The 19,860-nt window shown below is 43.3% G+C and overlaps 1 protein-coding gene across 1 annotated transcript in view; it reads left to right on the top strand.

Annotated features, from left to right (window-relative positions):
- Nucleotides 1–19,860, top strand: part of LOC102485012 (transmembrane protein 255A) — a gene marked incomplete at its 5' end in the record, with an annotated part of 39,003 nt that overhangs the window by 6,509 nt on the left and 12,634 nt on the right. The window contains 4 exons of the mRNA XM_006166000.1: nucleotides 1,233–1,301; nucleotides 2,666–2,737; nucleotides 3,142–3,230; nucleotides 13,194–13,356. Coding sequence (XP_006166062.1) covers nucleotides 1,233–1,301; nucleotides 2,666–2,737; nucleotides 3,142–3,230; nucleotides 13,194–13,356 — 393 coding nt within the window. The remainder of the gene's footprint in view (nucleotides 1–1,232; nucleotides 1,302–2,665; nucleotides 2,738–3,141; nucleotides 3,231–13,193; nucleotides 13,357–19,860) is intronic.

The raw sequence follows: 19,860 nt of genomic DNA on the forward strand, positions 1-19,860 counted from the left end.
TTAGTGACTTCTGTCTTTACCTAAACACAGCAAAGAAATCTTGCCATATGTGAACATGAGAATCCGCATTCCTTTCAAGTCTGATGCTATGCCGAGCTAACAGGGCCATGTCCATTCCAAACATTGAGCAGCCAAGAGGTTCATGTAGAAGGAGTTGATGGAAAGTCCTAGGTCTGTAATGGGGTGGCCAGCTAGGAGGCAGGAGTAACTTGGATGCTAAATGCAGGAGAAGCCAAATCACATGTGTGGGAAAAAGCAGTCCCCAGGATTATTGGAAATGATGAGAAAAGTGGGAAGAGAAGGGAGGGAGTCAATAGATAAATTCCCTTTGCCTGGGTACATTAGCTAAGCCTCCAAAGTCAGTTTATATAAACTGCCTATCCTGTCCTAACCTGCCTTTGGCAGAGCCCACTACCACTCAGCTGATCTTTAGCTCAAGATTCCCTGTCTGGAAGCTTGCAGGCAGCCCTGGCTTATGTCTATGTGTTCTACCCCAACCCCATGCCTGAGAGCTCCCTCTAGGAAGCTGGCCAAGCCAGCAGGGTAAATCAACTGTCCTTGAGCCCCACATTAGTTTTCTGGGCTTTAGCAGTATTTTTGAAGTTCGCTGGCTTTATCTAATCTGTGTATTTGAGTGAAAATGGCTCATAGTCCAGCTGAGTTAAAATCTACAGCAGGCTCAATGGCCATCCCTCTTCCTGGGGCTCGCTTCCTGAGCTGTTCCTTTTGAAAAGCCTGAGGAAATGATAGCAGAGAGTACAAGTCAGCCAGCTGTCCTTGTCCTGTCCCCAGGTAAAAATGAGACCTCATTGTATGAGCTAGACTCCCTCTGTTTGGGAGAGAGATGTCACAACAACTTGGAGCTTTGAATCTTGTTTCCTGGGGACTGTAAGAAGACAAAGACTAGAAATAAGAGAATACCAGAGAGGAAATGTCAAGAAATCTGTGTCTTTGTCAATTTTCTAATTTCTCATTAACCAAGTAGTCCAATAGAAAAGAGTTAGAGCATTTTGTCTGATCCTCACATTTGCGGACTCAATAGATGGGCGACTTGCAAAAATGAATCCCACCCACCTCCGGTCCAGGGTGTATGCGCACAAGCTTGTGTGTTTTCACTTTTTTTTTTTTTTTTTACCACTCCGCGCTCCTGCTTTTTTTTATTACCAAGCCGTGCTCCTGCTGTTTTATTTTCCAAAGCCAAAACCCCTTTGGTTTGGTGTTTCCCTTTCCAGGATCTGAAACCACTCTATGCTAACCGGTGCCACTATGTCCCCAAGACATCCCAGAAAGAAGCTGAGGAGGTGAGCCAGAATGAGGCTGCATGTCTTTACCTCCTGGGAAAGTCTCCCGTTCTGCCTGAAACCCCTTTCTTTTACTCCTTTCTGTGTGCCTATCGTGTACTTTCAGGTGTCTGCGGCTGATTTGTTCAGTGGGTCAGAGCGCAGTGCTAATGAGGCCATGGTCATAGGTTGGAGCCTCATGAGGTTTAATCAGATTTACTTTGTTCTGTGGCCACAGGCTGCCCCTCTGGCCCTAGCCAGCAGCCTCTCAATGTGTGGCTTTGATCCCAAGAGGGACAGATGAGAGTACAGAGGCCACAGGGCATGCCCCTCCCCCATCTCTGTGGCTGACGGTTCAGTTGCCTGGATTCTGTGCCTAGCTGGTAGGAGCCCCACCAAGGCCTGGACTAGGGAGGCAGAGCCTGAGTCCCACATGTTAGAGAAGTCTAGAGGCCCAGTGAGGGTAATTGAGAAGCCTGATCCACCTCGAGACTCAGGGGAGGCCTGGACTCTCGAGGGGCTGGCTTAATGATGCTTGAGTGGGCACATATGAATACCTCTCTCCTGCCCTATACAGCGCTCCTTGTGTTCCATGTGCCTCAGGCGGAATGAAAGGTGATGGGCAGTGAGGCAAAGCGCAGCTTCAGGTCATTTTCTGAGAGCTTTTATTTCAGTTCACAATCATCTCTCCCCAGCACAGGGCTTCTTTCCATATGAAACTCTACCTCTGCTTCCAAGAACCCTGACAATTCGGTACCCTGTTAACCTCAAATTGAAAGTCAATCCCCCTGAGAATAGTTAGACAAATGGTAAACTTGTGACTGGGAAGAGAAAGGGAAAGCAAGTGGATGTAAAACGGCATGGCACAACTTCTAAGGGAAGCCATTTTCCAGAAAATCCAATGTGAACAGTGCCCCTGAACTCAGGCAGAGCCATGGCCCTGCTCCCAAGGGAAGCGCCAAATACCTTTATTACGGCTCTACCGCAAAGCACCATCTTTCTAGCTGTTCTCAGAGGAAATAGGAAGGGGTCTAGAAATGTGTTTGTGCTGACAGCTTATCAGAAAAGCAATGAGCATTTGGATAAAGGACTCGTTATAGAAAAAAGTGCACATTTACTATATATGTTCTCTATAACAAATCAAAACGTATATGGGGAGAGAGCTCAGAAAATGTCTTGCAAACAAGAGACGGTCAATGGAAATGAACTTTCTAGTTTTAAAATGTTTTTTACGAACTCGAAAGGTGTCAAATGTCATTGCTGTTCTCTCGCTCTTGTCATGATAGCTTTCTTGTGGTAACTTGGTGACTGTAAGAGTATTAATAATGACTTCCATAGGTTCACTTGTAACCCTGGTCCCCCTAACCCTATTTTTCCTGTGTAAGGTCATAAGTTCCTCAGCCAAAAATTCTCCTTCTGCGAGGGTTATGAGGAACCTTACCCAGGCAGCTAGAGAGGTACTATTGTACTTCAGAGTGCATGTGACAGCCCCTCTGTCTTCCTTCCCACCTGATCCTCTTTCCTCCTGTATCCCGCTTCCCCCTGCCCTTGTCTCTTCATTTCCTACCGTCCATTTGTTCTTTTGTCTGTCCTTCCATCCATCCTTCTCCTTTCCATCTCCACCCTTCAGGGACGGGGCACTGAGGTCTGTGGCTGAGGCTGTACCTAAGCCTCTCAGTAACTTGCCTCAAACGTAAGTTCGGCTAGCTCCCTGCCCAACCCCCTCCCTCTCATGTGTCGGTGTGTTCATTTCACAGCCATTCTTACTGTCTCCATCAGTCACTAACTCACATTTCCAATCTCAGAGGGTCCTGCCTCCCAGCCAGTGCCAGCTCATCCCCTCACTGTTGTGTACCCTCAGGTGAACTGCCCTCACCTCAGCCGTGGGTTCTGCACACCTCGCATCCGGGGCAACACCTGCTTCTGCTGTGACCTCTACAACTGTGGCAAGTAAGTGTTGAGCCCCAGGCACAGCAATAATGGTTTGACCACAGTGGGCACCAGAAGGGCTGAGGGTCGGGGAAGGGTACATGGGAGAGATCAGAAAATTAGAAGACATTGCTCTGGCCACAGATTTCAGCCAACAGTCATGGCCTGCCTTCTCTGTGCCAGGCATCACGCTAAGATACTCTCACATACTTGATCTCATTTACTTCTTACCTGTGAGGTATGTAATTATCCTCATTTTAGAGATGAGGAGGGTGAAGCTCAGAGGAAAAAGACAACTAGCCCAATGCCACACAGAACTTGGAAAATGGTAGAGGTAGGATTCAAACTCATCTCTGGCTATGTCCAAATTCACTGACATTAAACAAATAGCTATTGAGCACATTCTCTGTGCCTGGCCCTGTTCTAGACACTGAAGATGCAGAAGCAAACAAAAGTTCTTCCTTTTGGGACCTTATGGAGCTTATATGCTAGTAGGGGACACAGTCAATAAGCACACTACTATATAATACAATTCCAGGTGGTGACCAGAGCTCTGAAAAATGAAGCAGGAGAGGTAGATAGATAGTTACTGTGTGTGTGTGTGCCTGCTATGTTAGATAGATTAGCCAGTGAGAAGCTCCTTGAGGAGGTGACATGTGTGCAGAGAGCTGCATGATACCTGGAAAAAGAGTTTTTTAAGCAGACTTTTTTTTTTTTTTTTTTGAGAGGTTTTGGCTATACCTAGCCAGAAAGACAGAGAGACAGAAAGCGAGAACTCACCCCCCCCAGAGGGGATGACCATGCCTCAATCCCTTCTCCTCCATTCTCCTCTTGGGATCTTGGGCACGCACGCACACGCGCCTGGCGTGAGTTTAAGCCACCAGGTCCAGGACTTGAACCGCAGTCGACTACGTGGGAATCCAGCGACATAACCGTTACACTAACTGCTGGTCCCCAAGCAGATGGTTTTAAACAAGTATTTCAAGCAAATGCAAAGGCCCTGAGGCAGGGGTGAGTTTGGTGCTAGTTCTGCTTCAGAAGATGACTTGAAATGGAAGATAGACTAGTGGCTGGGGGGAGGCAGGGGGCCCCCACAAAATAGTGGCTGGAGGCAGCTAGGGGGGCCCTACAAGAGTTCAAGCCACAGAGAATAGAGCCTAGGTTAAGATGGATTGAGGACAATAGAAGGCAGGGAATTGTTTTTTTAAAGTTTATTTATTCTGATAGAGAGAGAGCACCCAACATGTTCTCAATGCTGCAATTCACCCTCAGCCTCAGTCCTGGATCACGGGCATGCACATGTCTGGTGTACTCAGAGAGAGAGGTCTCCAGATGCAAACCCAGAACCTTCCCTTGTGGGTCAGCCTTACAGAGCACTGGGTTTTACTACTGTGCCACTACCCAGTCCCTACAGGGAATATTTTAAGAGAGATTTTTGAAGGTAGAATTAACAGTAATGAGTGAGTAGGTGATGAGGAGCTTGGAATACCCACTCCACTCCATGAAAGGTGTGTCAGCCAATGCTTGTTGATGCAAGTATTTTCTCCAGACTCAGTGCAGGAGAGCTGAAGGCCAAGGAAGGCAGGGACTAAGAGAGGAACCTCTTAGTGGGCTGGATGAAGCTAGATTTAGAGTACCAGCTGGTGGCCACGTTCTCCTCACATTCCTTGCTCTTGTTATGATGGAAGCCAGTTTCTCTGGTATGAAGATAAAACCTGAGGGCCAAGGTAGGGAAGAGGAGGGGGAGAACTCACCCTAGCCTTTCCCTTCTTCATTGGCACCAGCTCCTTTCCCTGAAAGGTTTGGTAGTGGAGAAAGAGAAGCTTAAAGACTCTAAGGAGGTTTAAGGATTATCTGGAGGGCTAATTATTCTTGCTGTGATAATAACTAACGCTTATAAAAAGAACTTCCCTCCTCAGCAGTGATGATTGAGAGCTGGCTTTAATTATACTTGCTAAGCCCAGCCTTCCAAAAATGATCAATGAACATAAAATAGGTCCTAGTGGAATTGGGGTTATTTTGTTATCTTTCCTTTTGTGTCTCCTTATCTTTCCCTCTCCTGCTCTATCCTTCCTCTCTTTTTACCTCCACCCTCTCCTCTGGCCTGTTCCCCTTTCCCTTCTCACTTCCCACCTCCTGGGGCAAAGGTTGGGAGCTGGCCAGAACTGGGTTTGACATGCCAGAAGGAGACAGGACGCCCACTGAGAGGACTGAGAACTGATTCCTTGCAGACACAACTTTTTCTCTGCAATGGGTGTGTTTCTGAAAAGGGTTTGAATATAGGGGGCCAGCAGGTGGTGTGGTCATTAAGGCACTAGATTTCCACACAGCTGACCTATCGTGGTTTGAGTACTGGACCCAGCAACTTGAAAATCATGCTGGGGTGCAGACCCCACTGCCTCCTTCTTCTGTGGCTTGTGTACTCATTAGGTGGTACCTGGGACCTCTTCTGTGAGGCAGAAGCTGAGGAGACTCTTGTACTTGCCATGGCTGATGAAAAGCCCAATGAACGAGTCAAGACTGAGAACAACAATCATATTCATTTGAAGGTGGCGGGGCAGGATGGTTCTGTGGTGCAGTTTAAGATTAAGAGGTGGGAGCAACAGATGACATAATGGTTACGTTGTTGAACTCCCACATAGTTGACCACTGTTCCCAGACCCGGTGACTTAAAACTCACATCAGAGGTATGTGCATGTGTGTCCAAAATCCTAAGAGGAGAGAGGAGGAGAAGGAACTGTGGCATGGCCATCCCCCCCCGGGGGGGGTGATTTATTGCTTTCTGTCTCTCTGTCTCACCAGCAAGTGCACACACCCTATAGAAAAAAAAAAAAAACCTCCAAAAAGATTAAGAGGCATACACCGCTTAGTAAACTAATGAAAGCCTATTGTGAACAACAGAGTTTGTCAGTGAGGCAGATCAGATTCCTAATCGATGGGCAGCTGATCAACGAAGCAGACACACTTGCACAGAGAGAGATTTTTTGCTATAGGGCGTGTGTGTTTGCCAGAGAGACAGAAAGTGAAAAATCACCCTTCCAGGAGAGGGCCACGCCACAATCCCTTCTCTTCCATTCTCTAGGGATCTTGGGCACACACACTTGGGTGCCCAGCATGAGTTTTAAGCCATTAGTCCAGGCCTCAAACCACGGTCAACTACGTGGGAGTCCAGCGATGTAACCATTAAGTCATCGACTGGTGATGTGAATTTAATTTGTGAACAGTATTTAAAATTGTAATTTTTTTTAAACAAGTAAACATGTTCATTGTCAGCAAGAAAAAAGAAAATCATACTGGGCACATGGACCTGCATGCCCAAAACCCCAAGAACAGAATGGAGGAGAAGGGATTACCGTGTGGCCATCCCCTCTGCGAGGGTGATTTCTCACTTTTCCTCTCTCTGTCTCTCTCTGGAGCTCACATACACCCTATGGCAAAAACCTTAAAAAAAAAAAAAGGTTTGAATTCACAAAACTCTACTTTAAATTCAATTTAGCTAATTGATCCTTGGGTGAATTTTGTTTGATTTTTAAAAAATAATTATTTAACTTTATTTATTATTATTATCATTATTATTTTCCAGTTTTATCAGAGAGAGCTAGAGAGAGAGGGAAAGTGAGAGAGAAAGCAGGTCCAAGACTTGAACCGTGGTCAGCCCTGTGGGAGTCCAGCGCCTTTAACCACCACGCCACTTGCCGGCCCCTTGATTTGTTTTTGAAAGCGATGGCTCAAGCCCAATTTATCTTCCTGTCAACCTGAACTTCATAATAATTCACTTTTTTAACTTTCTTAAAGCAAGTTATACCATTACAGTATTGTCTTCAATGCTCTAAAGAATTTATGAGGAACTGTGCTAAATGATGGACTCCCTAAGAGTAAAGAGAATGGGCTTAATCTTATCTCTATCCTGGCCCTAGCACATGTCTGGGCAAGAGTAAAGTAAGAGCTGCTGAAAAGGGAGGGATATTTATTGAAAAGGAACAAAAAGAACTCCCTTTCACCAGGAAAATAAAAAAACGGACTAGGTAATTAGGAAGTGTCATGGAAACACTGCTCTTCAAGCCTTGAAATGACTTTCACCAACCTGGTGCCTGGAGACCAGCCCTAGGCATCTCCCAAAGCCCTTTCCCAAGTCTGTAGTGCTAAGATTCCAAGGGCAAAGCCAGTGGGAAAGGAATTGTTTAGCTCCCATCAAGAAAGAGTTCTACCAGGTCATAAACGGAGGCCATGAGACTAAAAAGAGAATGGTCTCACAATACAAGGAAACATTTTCCCTTGACCTGGGTTTTTTTCCAGCCAGAACCAAAGAGACCTAAACACAAGGCCTAAATATAGCTAGCAACAGGCATTCTGAGGCCCAGAGACTTAAATATTGCCAAATGTGTATTTGTTTTCCTCACACAAAGACTATTTTTAATCAATTGCCAGCTCCTCCAGTCCATTTCCTGGAAAGGAGGCCAAGAAAAAAAGTGGGAACAAAAACATCAGCAGTCATTTGTACAGTGCTACAGAAACAGAATTTCTACTGTCCTGTGGACCCCACAGACGTTCTCTGACGTCAGGGGTGATGAGGCTTCAATACCAAACATGGATTATTCCATTTCGATTTATATAGAGAGATGGCTTTCTCTAGGACACAGCTCATCAGCAGCTGCCTTTCTGAGTATTTCAGTTTTCATCTACTCACTTATCTTTGGAGAGGTCAAGTCAGTGTCACTGGTTGTTAGTGTGTAATCTAACAGGAAAGATGAAAAGGAAATGCAGTGGTTTGTGAACTGCTTCAGTAGGTAATAAGTGAAAAGTAATGGCTTACTTCTGCTAATTTCTCTCTTGGACAAACTTTTATTGAGCTCTTACTATGTGCCAGAAACTTTTATGAAAAAATAGGTATCAGTAAGACACAGTTTTGCTCTTTAGGAACTAAATTTATTAGGGTGATTATAGGGAAGGGAACTTAAATGGATATATAGAACACATGCAGTAAGAGAGATATACGTAGAGGCTGCCCTTATCATTGTCACTGCCTGTCCACCAAGAATTAGTGAACTGTTCCAGGCCTCTCTTGAAGAACAGAAGGATTCCCTCCTGCCTTATCCAAGATCTGTTGCCCCGCACTTTGTTAAGTAGAGACTGTGACACACAGAGGTGATTTGTTTTTCTAGGCCCACCCAGCAAATTGAGCGCAAGGAGGTGACAGTCCATATTGCCTAATCAATCTCATGATCAACGCAGTGATCAGTCTTTGCACTCAGTTACTCATTGACCAAGTATGTATTGATGACCATTAAGATTTCTACCCCTCTGCTAGGCAGTGTGGGAGACACAAAAATACATAAGGGATGACCCTTGCCCTTAAGTAGTCACAGTTTTGACAGAGACATTATACTAGCCTTGTCCTTGGTTGTAGCTTTAGCACCCAGCACAGTACTCAGCACTTGAGTAGGCTCTCAGTACATTGTGGATTAAATGAGTAACTGAATGATTTACACTTGCAAAGTGCAAAACTAAGAGGAATAGACTGCCGGAGGTGGTGGGGGTCTAGGGAAAAAGCTAACAAATAGATCCTGGAGTCTTAGAAGAAGGTGCTGTTGAAGCTTTGAGCAGTGGGAGAGACTAGGACAGGCAGAGAAGAGAAGGCAACGCTTCCATGTAGGGGAAAAAATCTATGCAAAGGTTTAGAATAAGTACCAGCATGGCTAGTTTGGGGCTTCTGAGAACTCCAGCCTGATAGAAGTATGGACTTCATTTTGTGGCCAGATTGCAGCAGACTGGGGAATTTGGACACTTTTCCCTCAAGGTAATGGGTGGCCATGGAAGGGTTTCGATGAAGTGAATGACATGCAACAGGATTTCAAAAAATTGTTAGAAAAGTGTAATTAAAGTATAAGTTTATTTTGGTGCAAAAAAGTTTTGGAAATCCAAGTATTGGGGTTTTTATTATATTTATTTTCCATGAACTTTTTGAAGATTTCTTGTCTTCTGGTTTAAAAAGTGCTTTAGGGAGCCAGCAGGTGATATGGTGGTTAAGGCATTGGACACTCCCACATGGTCGATCACGGTTAGAGTCCCAGACCTGGTGGCTTGCTTTCTCACTTTCCCTCTGTGTGTGTGTGTGTGTGTCTTTCTCTCCGGTCAAATTAAAATAAATGAATGAATAAATAAAAATTAAATAAATAAATCTTTAAAAAAGAAAGAGTTTTAGGAAGAGTAATTAGGCAGTGGTAGCGTCTGGAAAGAAAGCGTTGCAGTCAGGGAGGTGAGAAGTAGGGACCAAAGGCAATGCAAGCTCTGCCCAAAGACTGAGTCAAATGGAACCATGAATCTCGAACAAAAACAAACCACATTAGCTCGCTCAACCCTGAACCATATCTAAGTATTAACTTTCTTTTGCTCCATGGTTCAGTTAAAATAAATTTAAATAGCACTGAAGCCACTCAAACTGAAACCAAACACATATTCTCTGATACAAACACACACACACACACACACACACACACACACACACAGTTGCCAGAAAAATCATGATGTATTTTTTTTCTGTTTTTTTTTAATCCAAAAATGCATCATGACTTTTCCAATAACCTAATATCTCTCTATATATGTCTATATATATTTAATTTGCTATGGGACATGTATGCTCACCAGAGAGAGATAGAATGAAGGAAAGTGAGAAATCCCCTCCCAGGGGTGATGGTCATGATCCGTTCTCCTCCATTCTCCTCTTGGGATTTTGGGCACGCATGCACACACACTCAGTGTGCTTTTCAAACTGTGCAGTCAGCCATATGGAATCTAGCTGCCTTCACCTCCATGCCACCTGCTGGCCTCCATTATCGAATAATTTTAAATGAACTACTATCCTATCACCATGTTGTAGTCTGTGCCCTTGAAGCATTAATGCCTTTAAGAATAGGATTCAAGGGACCAGCAGATGGCGTAATGGCTATGTCGCTGGACACTCATGTAGTTGTCCATGGTTCAAGTACCGGACCTGGCGGCTTAAACTCATGCCGGGTGCGTGTGCGTGCATGCCCAAGATCCTGAGAGGAGAATGAAGGAGAAGGGATTGCAGCATGGCCATCCCCCCTTGGAGGGTGATTTCTCACTTTCTGTCTCTCTGTCTCTCTCTGTCTTTCTGGCAAGCGCATGTGCCCTATAGCAAAAACCTCTCCAAAAAAAGAATAGGTTTCAAAGGTTTCAATTGTGTTCCCAGAGGCCAACTCTTAGAAGGGACAAAATATAGCTACATGTTGGTGGAGAGGGGGTTCTTTTATGTGCTGGAGTACTACTTCCATGCATATTCTCATTAAAGCCCTCTGGCTCAGAGAAGTTGGATTAAGAAAGTTGATCAAAGTCAGACAGCGAATAAACAACAGAGTCAGAATTCAAATGTAGTCCAATTCCAGAGTCATTATGATATACCTATCTGTATATACTACCAGCCTACCCTTGGTATTTTAGGAAGTAGGCAAAGATAACTTGGGAGATGTCAGAATCAGACTCCCAAGCACTAAGGTGTGCCTATAATCCCACACTTACCCTTACACACCTTTTTTTCAGGAGTTAGTCCTTATAAAGCTGTGCCTTTTATGGGCAGTAAGTGATTTGCGCATCCTACCTGCCTCATCCGCAGGGCCTAGTGCAATGGCAATGAATAGGAGACATTCAATGTATGCTCATGGCTGAGTTCTTCAGATGTGTTCCTCAAAATACTGAAATCTAGTTCAAATGCTGATGAATTGAAAACACCCTTCAAATCCCATTATGGAAGCTCACTATTGGGAACAATCGGTTTCAAACATTAGTGAGCTTGTTTCTGTTTTGTTTTGTTTTGTTTTTGTGTAAGTTAGTTTAAAAAGGGAGAGACAAGCCCCTCCATCAGGGTACATACATCATGATCCATCACCTCTCAGCTGGCCCAGCTCATGGGAATGCCTTCATGCATCCAGCATGCTTGAGGGTGGAGGAGTGGGTGTCCCAGGACACAAACCCATGTGAGATCAGTTGGGATTCTGTGGCACCACTGCCTGGCCCCTGGTGAGCTTGTTAACACAGAATCCTGAGCCCAGCCCCCGCAAGATTCTGCCCAATTCGGGGTTGGGGATGGGCCTGGATTCTGCATGTTTAACCATCCCTTTCTCAAAGACACATGCACAGATACACACAGACACACCCACAGGCACACACGGGTAGCACACTGACACACAGAGAGGCACACCTAGACACAAACACAGATGATTCTGACACAGTGTTCTAAAACAGAGAAACACTGATATTAAAGAATCCTAAAAATCATTTAATCTGTAAATTAGTTTAAAAGTCTTTTCCTATGTGAAGAATCCCTCCATAATTCATTTTGAAGATTAACCTTTGATTTCTTTTTCTTCATTTTCAGTGTTCTTATAGCAGAGAAGTCGCATATAATAACCATCCTGACACTAGGACATTTGGCTGTGACCTTAATTTTAAGAATCACAGTGTTTTAGATTCTTCATCAGTTCCAGTGGCCAAGTTGTAAACTATTTAGCTTGTAACACTGGGAGGAGAGGAAATTTCATTTCATTAATTCAGCGGGTATTTACGTAACACCAGCTATGTACTGGGTACAACAGTGGACAAAACACACCAAATTCTTGCCCTCATGGACCTCAGAGTCAAGTTGGGGGCACTAACAATAATGTAGTAAGACACACCAGTAAGATAATTCCACACAGGAATGAGTGCTCTACAGAAATTAAACAAGGGTAATGTATTAGTTAGCCTGGGCTGCCATAACAAAAGACCATACTTGGGGCGGCTTAAACAACAGAAATTCATTTGCTCACAGTTCTGAAGTCTAGAAGTCAGAGATCAGGGCGCCAGAATAGTTGTTCTCTTCTTGCCACTGCCCTCTCTCTGTGCTCATATGACCTTTTCTCAATGTGCCTGCTAGTGGGGTGAGGGATGAGAGGAAAAGTAGACAGAGGAAGAGGAGGGAGAGGGACAGAGGGGAGAGGGAGAGCTCTTCTTATAAGATCAATAATCATATTGGCTTGGAACCCCACCGTTATGACCTCCCTTAACTATATTCTAATAGTTCTGTCTGCAGATTCAGTGACACTGGGGGTTAGGGCTTCAACATATGAATTTTGGAAGACACAGTTCTGTCCTTAGCAGGTGATGTGATAGAGAGTGACTGGGCTGGGTGGGGGTGGCGTAGAGGTATCTTTGGACTAGGTGCTTAGGGAAGGCCTCCTCAAGGAGTTGATATTCCTTTTTCATACAACTCAGCTTTAATTATCAGTTCCTTGCTTTTTGTTTTGTTTTGAGAAGGGGAGACACTGAAGTCTGAATTCAGATCCCAACTCTACCACTTAGGACTTGGGCAAGTTCCTTAACCTCTCTGTACTTCACTGCTTTTATGTGTAAAATGGGAATGGTGATGGCACCTACCTCATAGAATATTGTAAGGATTTACAGTGCTGTCTAATAGAACTCTCTGTGATGATGGCCATGTTCTGTAATCTGCTCTGTCTGGGACAGTAACCACCAGCATAACCACATGTGTCTGTCGAGCACTTGAAATGTTTGGTGAGACTGAACTGAATTTTTCATTTTAATTCATTTAAATTTAAATCGTCACCTCTGGTTAGCAGCTACCATATTGCACAGCACAGATTCAATAAAGTAACATATGTAAAATGCATAGCACGATGCCTGGTATTTATGAAGTGTTAATAGATGCTATTTAGGGTTAGTGTTCATGATGGCAACAAGTTTCTCTGGGAGGTAGAGAAGTTTTTCTTTTTTCCTTTTCATAAACAGCAGTCATACTTTAATTTATTATAGTGACTAGCTCTCCAAGTGCATGGCTATCATGTTCCTTACAATAGCTCCCCACCAATCCACCTGCCTTTTTCATCAAGTTGCACGGTAGCCAAATCCTGGGATGAGTAGAGAGTCTGCTCCCTGGGGACTTACTGGAGTGTGTTCCTCCCTGTCCAGCCGGGTGGAGATCACCGGTGGGTACTATGAATACATCGATGTCAGCAGCTGTCAGGACATCATCCACCTCTACCACCTGCTCTGGTCTGCCACCATCCTCAACATTGTCGGCCTGTTCCTGGGCATCATCACTGCCGCTGTCCTTGGAGGCTTTAAGGACATGGTAAGAAAGGAAGCAACTTTCCATTTCACAATGGCCTCTGGTAAGGCTAGGCAGTTGGTGGCAATGGGGATCCACGTTTTGAAGGGAGGAGTCAAAAGCAGTTGCTTCAAGGACGGACCTGCCTTCGAACATCTCAAGCTAAAAGAGCCAGATGATGTCATCAGTCTGCAAATCTTTCTTGTTAACATGCACTACCTGTGTACTTGAGGCACATTCTGGAGGTGGGATGGGAGGAGGGGAGGTGTTCTGGGTTCTCGCATTCGCACTAACTATGTAAAAATAGTCTTTCCTACCCCACCCCCACCCCCACCCCGCAGAAAGTTTTAGTACAGACTTTTAGGGGTAATTTTTCTCCAAACAGACTTTGGGAGAGATGAAAAGAGGGTTGTTTTTTTTGTTTTTGTTTTGTTTTGTTTTGTTTTGATTTGTTTTGTTTTGTTTTGTTTTGTTTTGTTTTGGGGGGGGAAGGAGACTACTAGTAAAATGAATACTAGTCTACCCTCCCAAGGAATTTTGTTCTGGGGTTTACTCAGACAGAGCATCTGGGCTATTTTCTTTTTGCATTTCAAGAGTCAGCCCTAGGCTAAGCTGCTTGCCAGGTCTTGCCTTGAACCTCAGCCTCAGCCTTCCCACATTCCTATGCCTCCCTTCCACATCTTTTCCATATTTGTGTATGTGTGTGTCTGCAAAAACACACCAGGACTGAGGACCCAGTAGGTGCCCCATAATAGTACGCTCTTTCTTTCCTTTGTTCTAACAGCACTTATAAGCATTTATTTGCTTTTTTGATAAACCTTGATCTCTAATTACAGAGAGAACAGTTTCAAGCTATGGTTATCAACTAGGCTTCATATTAAATCATCTGAGATGATTAACCCCCCCAAAAAACAAACAAAACAAAACACAGATGCCGGGGCCTCTTTTCCAGGGATTCTGATTTAGTTGGCCTAAACTGAAACCCAGGCATCTTTTTTTTTTTTTTTGAGAGGTTTTCACTATAGGGTGCGTGCGCTTGCCAGACAGAGAGAGACATAGAGACAGAAAGCGAGAAATCACCCCCCGGGGGGATGGCCACGCCGCAATCCCTTCTCCTCCATTCTCCTCTCGGAATCTTGGGCACGCACACGCGCCCGGCGTGAGTTCTAAGCCACTGGGCACAGGACGCGAACCGCAGTGGCCTACATGGGAGGCCAGCGACACAGTCATTACGCTAACTGCTGGTCCCCAGGCATCATTTTTTTTTTTAAATCTCAGTTCTAATCTGCAGCCAGAGTTGAGTACCATTGCTTTAATGTAATGTCCCACATGTGTTTAGGGAATTATTTCATGCCTATAAAGGGCTTTCCTTTGACCCTGGAAATGAGGAAGGCAGCCCCTAGGCCCTCGGATGTTACTGTCCCATGCTCCAGTCTCCAAGGAGCAGGAATCTGAAAGTAGTTTGTAATTTGATCCTGGACTATCCAAAGAATGGGTGATTAAAAATGAAATATGGAGTAGGGCAAGGGAAAAGGAAAGAATTGTAGTCATGGGCTGAATGGAAGTACTGAGGGCTCCTGCCAGTAAACCTAAGTCAAGAAAAATACTTTCCTATCTATCCCCAGTCTGTCTCTCTCTCATACGTGTATTTTGCATCCCCACGTTCCTTCCCCCACACTGGAAAACCCAGGAACTAAGGAATAGGGAAAAGCCGATCAACGTGGGTGGGGTCCTAGGAGGGAGAAAGAGTTCCCCTAAGTTTTGACCTGAGGGACCTTTTGGGTGAGAGAGCTGTGGAAAGTTGTCTGTGAGTCGGGGCCTCTTTGGAGGAAAGATGCCCTTTATTCTTGGAGACTTTCCCCTGGGGCAGGTGAAAGTAGAAGCTCTGTGTAGAATCTGAGCTTCTGTGCTTGGGCTGGAAGAAAAACTCTCTGGGTTGGCAAGTTGAGAAGATGGTACCTTAGGACTGGGATTCCTAGATTCAGGCTTCACTGGCAGCACTACCCTGATGCACAAATGTAATCGGTGGTGGCTATTTGGTAGACTCTGTGGGGTCCCTACAAGTCTCCTCCCTCCAGTTCTAACCTACTGTAGGTCATGGTGCCTAAACTTCCATTTTTAATTCCTTACTTCAATACAGGCATCATTGTCTTTCTCCTTGTCTACTTTCAAAATTCATGTACTAGAAAAAGAACACTAAGGTGGGGGGGGGCTGGGGGGAAGCAGGTGGTATTGTTGTTAAGGTACTGGACTCCCACATGGCCAACTGCAGTTTGAGTCCTGAACCCAGCAGCTTGACAATCATGCCAGGTACGTGTATGTACATGCACAAAATCCAAAGAGGAGAATGGAGGAAAAGAGATTGCAATGTGACCATCCTCCCTGGAGAGTGATTTCTCAGTTTCTATCTCTCTGTCTCTCTGTGGCAAGTGTACACTGCCAATGGCAAAAACCTAAAAAGAAAGAAAGAAAGAAAGAAAGAAAGAAAGAAAGAAAGAAAGAAAGAAAGAAAGAAGAAAGAGAAAGAAAGAAAGTAAAAAAAAAAAAGAGGAAATGAAAAGGGAAAAGCTAACATGCAACTGAGGTCAAAATACCTCTCAGTGTAGATTTGATAAGGTGCTTCTCCATGGTGACAGAAGGAATTGAGAGTTGAAGGTAAAGGTTATCTAAGGGAAGACAGAGAGAAGAAGCTGGGTGAACAACCTTCTTCAAGAAATTTCTGAAAGTTGGAAAAAAGGGAGGAGTGGGAAGGTGGTGTGCTAAGGAATATATCGGCCAAGCTTTTGGCCTTAGTTTCAGACCCCCGTTTGCCTTTACTGTGCCCTTTCTTTAAGAACATTGAAGCAGAAGTCACAAACATAAAATTAACCCCTTCAAGGTGAACGCTTCAGTGGCATTTAGTATGTTTGCACTATTGTGGTGTAATCACCTCTGTCTAGTTCCAAGAACTTTTCCATTACCTGAAATCCATATCTATTAAATAGTCACTCCCCCCCTTCTCTTCTGAGCTGTGACAATCACCAGTCTTCTTTCTATTCCTCTGGATTTACCTATCCCTGGATATTTCATATAAATGGAATCATTCATTATATGAACTTATCTGTCTAGCCCCTTTTATTTAGCATAATTTTCAAGATTTATCTACCTTGTAGCATATATCAATGCTTCATTTCTTTTCATGACTGAATAATATTTCATTGTACAGCTATACAACATTTTCTTACATTTTTTAATCTATCGATGGACATTTGGGTTGTTTCTACCTTTTGGTTATTGGGAATAATGATGCTATGAACATTTGTATATAAGTATTTCTTTGAATACATGTCTAATTATTTATTTATTTCTTCCATGAGCGAGAGGCAGAGACAGAAACAGAAATATAAGCACCCCAAGGGGGTCTTTATACCACAATCCAGGTGGCACCCACAAACATACACCCAGTGTACTCAGTGAGATCCTGGGACATGAACCCAGGACCTTTCTCATGTGGTTCCAGCTGCATTACTATATGCCAGCACCTGCCTACCTCCACCACCACCACCACCACCACCACCACACTTGCAGTTCTTTTGAATATACACCTAGGAGTGGACTTGCTGGGTTGCACAGTAATTCTAGGCTTAACTTTTTGAGAAGCCATCAAACATTTTTCCACAGCAGTTGTGCCATTTTACATTCCCACCACTATTGTATGAGGGTTTCAATTTCTCCACATCCTCACCAACAGTTCTTTAAAACAATTATAGTCACTGTGGATGCAAAGTGGTATCTTCTTGTGGTTTTGATTTTTTTTTCTCTAATGACTTGATCTTCCATCTGCTTGTTGGCCATTTTTATGTATTCTTTGGAGAAATGTCTATTTAAGTTCTCTGCCCATTTTAAAATTGAATTATCTTTTGGTTCTTGAGTTGCAACACTGTCTTATATATTGTAGATACTAGACACTTATCAGATGTGATTCACAAATAGTTTTTCCCATTCTATGGGTTGTCTTTTCACTTTTTCTTTTACCTATTTTTAAAGTTTATTTCTTATATTCACAATAGAGAGTGTATATGCACAAAGGAGAGAGAAATTTTTTTAAGTATATTTTGTATTTATTTTTTTCTGAAAGAGAGCAAGAAAGAGAGAGAAAGATAGGTACCCCCTCTTTCTTGATAATGTGCTTTGATGCACAAAAGTTTTTATTTTTTCCTTTTTTAAAAATAAGTTTTTAATTTTGATGAAGTCCAGTTTACCTATTTTTTTCTTTTGTTGCTTGTGCTTTTGGTGTCATATCTAAGAATTGATTGCCAAGTCCAAGATCATGAAGATTTTCCCTTGTTTTCTTCTAAGAGTTTTTATAGTTTTAGCCATTACATTTAGGCTTTAATCTATTTTTATTTCATATTATATGGCATGAAGTAAGGGTTCAACTTCGTTCTTTTACAAGTGGGTATTTAGTTATCCCAGCACATTTATTGGAGACTGCTCTTTCTCCATTTTATGGTCTTAGCACCCTTATCAAAACTCCGTTAATCACAGCTGTATAAATCTATTTCTGGATTCTTAATTTCACAGTTGTCTTTGATCTCTAGAGGAAAAGGATTTGTTGATGGCCTGTCCTGATAGGCGCAGTAGTGGCCCTTTAGCACGCGTTACTTTCTTCTGTCTTCACTATTACTACTTTGTGAGGTAGGTATTACTGTCCCCAATTAACAGATGAGAAAACAGGCCAAGAGGGGTCAAGTGACTTGCTTGGAGCTAAATAGCAGAACTGGGACTGTGGCCCAGATTTGTCAGATGCCAGAGCTTTTGCTCTTTCTACTCCATATCTACTGCCCTTACTAACATTTGGATAGGCCTTTCTGGTTCTACAAATGTTTTAACAGATATTAACTCTTTTGTTTAGGTGCTTTATTAAAAAAAAAATAAAAGTGAGTTGTTTCCAACTATTAGAAACTTTTTTTAACAATAGAGAAGGTAAGTAAGGGAAGTATTAAGCATTATAAAATGGCAAACCTGGGAACTCTATCAAGGACCAGTGGGGCATTTTTTCACTCCCATGTGGAAATCTGAAAGAATGACCTCAAAGAATTAGAAGAATGACTACTATAGGCTGGGAACAATTGGGGTAGATGGATAGAGGAATGTTGATTCATGGAAACAAAATTACAGATAAGAGGAACAATTTCTAGTGTCAGAAATTACAGTAGAGTGAATATAGCTAACAACAATTTCCTGTCTATCTCAGAGTTTTTAAAAAACGGGATTTTGAATATTCCAAATACAAAATAATGACTAATAACTGAGATGATGGGTACACAAATTATCCTCATTTAATCAATACACATTGTACTGAAAAATCACATTGTCCCCCACAAATATGTAGAAGGAAGAAACTATTTGATTCATGAGATTGAGAGAACACTAGTGGAGTTGTAAGATGGAACCATTACCTGGATCACTTTATTAAATGAGAATACAGTGTAGAAAGTTCTGGAACATCAACTAGGTGAGCTTAAATAAGATCTTTGGCCTAGGTTCTAATGTATTTGGAAATTTGTAGTGTTCCTCCTCCCTATGTAGAGTGTCCTGGGGTCTTCAAGGAGGCCCAGGAGTGATGGCCAATGGCAGCTATTCTGAAGGAATGAGGACAGGAGCCAATGGTTGTGAGCTGGCAGCCTTCAATAAAATCGGCTATGCACCACCATTTCCAGAAATGTGGGATCATGAAAGGAAAAAGATGTGTTCATTCCCTGACCAGAGGTGCTTAGCGAAAAGGATCTTAAATGTTTATTGAAGTATTGGTTGACCAAACATATAAGGATTTGAGATGAACCTTTAGAAAGTGAATATATCTTGCCATTTACTCCTAATTGGTGTCACTGGTTTGGTGTAAACTAGAGAGTAATAAAAGTGGCATCCTACCCAAAGTCCCCAATCGTTGCCTCAGAATAGATTCAGTTTTGTCCAGACAAGATTGCTTCCACCATTTCCTGTGCTACCTAGTAACATTTTGTTTTGCAGGAGCTGAGAATGCTACTGATCAATAGTAGGAGTCTCACAACTGAAACCCCAGTTTTGTTTTTTTTTTCAGAGATTTTTGCTATAGGGCATGTGCGCTTGCCAGAGAGACAGAGAGAGAGAGAGACAGAGACAGAAAGCAAGAAATCACCCCCCGGGGGGATGGCCACACCACAATCCTTTCTCCTCCATTCTCCTCTGGGGATCTTGAACACGCATGCATGCGCCCGGTGTGAGTTTAAGCTACCAGGTCCAGGTCTTGAACTGCAGTAGGCTACATGAGAGTCCAGCGACATAGCCATTACACCAACTCCTGGTCCCTGAAGCCCCAGAATTTTAACAGAAAGATACACACTAGAAATAGGGCCCAATTTCAGAATTGCCGATTTGAAATATAAGCAGACCATTATTTGGGGCCACTTCTTTGGCCCCATCCCTGCCCATCTTTTTCTTTCATCCATCCTCACTCCTTCTTCCTTTTTCTCTTGTTGTTGTCCACTTTCTCTATATCCTCTACCC

This window comes from Tupaia chinensis, unplaced genomic scaffold, assembly GCF_000334495.1.
Source record: "Tupaia chinensis unplaced genomic scaffold, TupChi_1.0 Scaffold144145_1, whole genome shotgun sequence".
Lineage (NCBI taxonomy): Eukaryota > Metazoa > Chordata > Mammalia > Scandentia > Tupaiidae > Tupaia > Tupaia belangeri.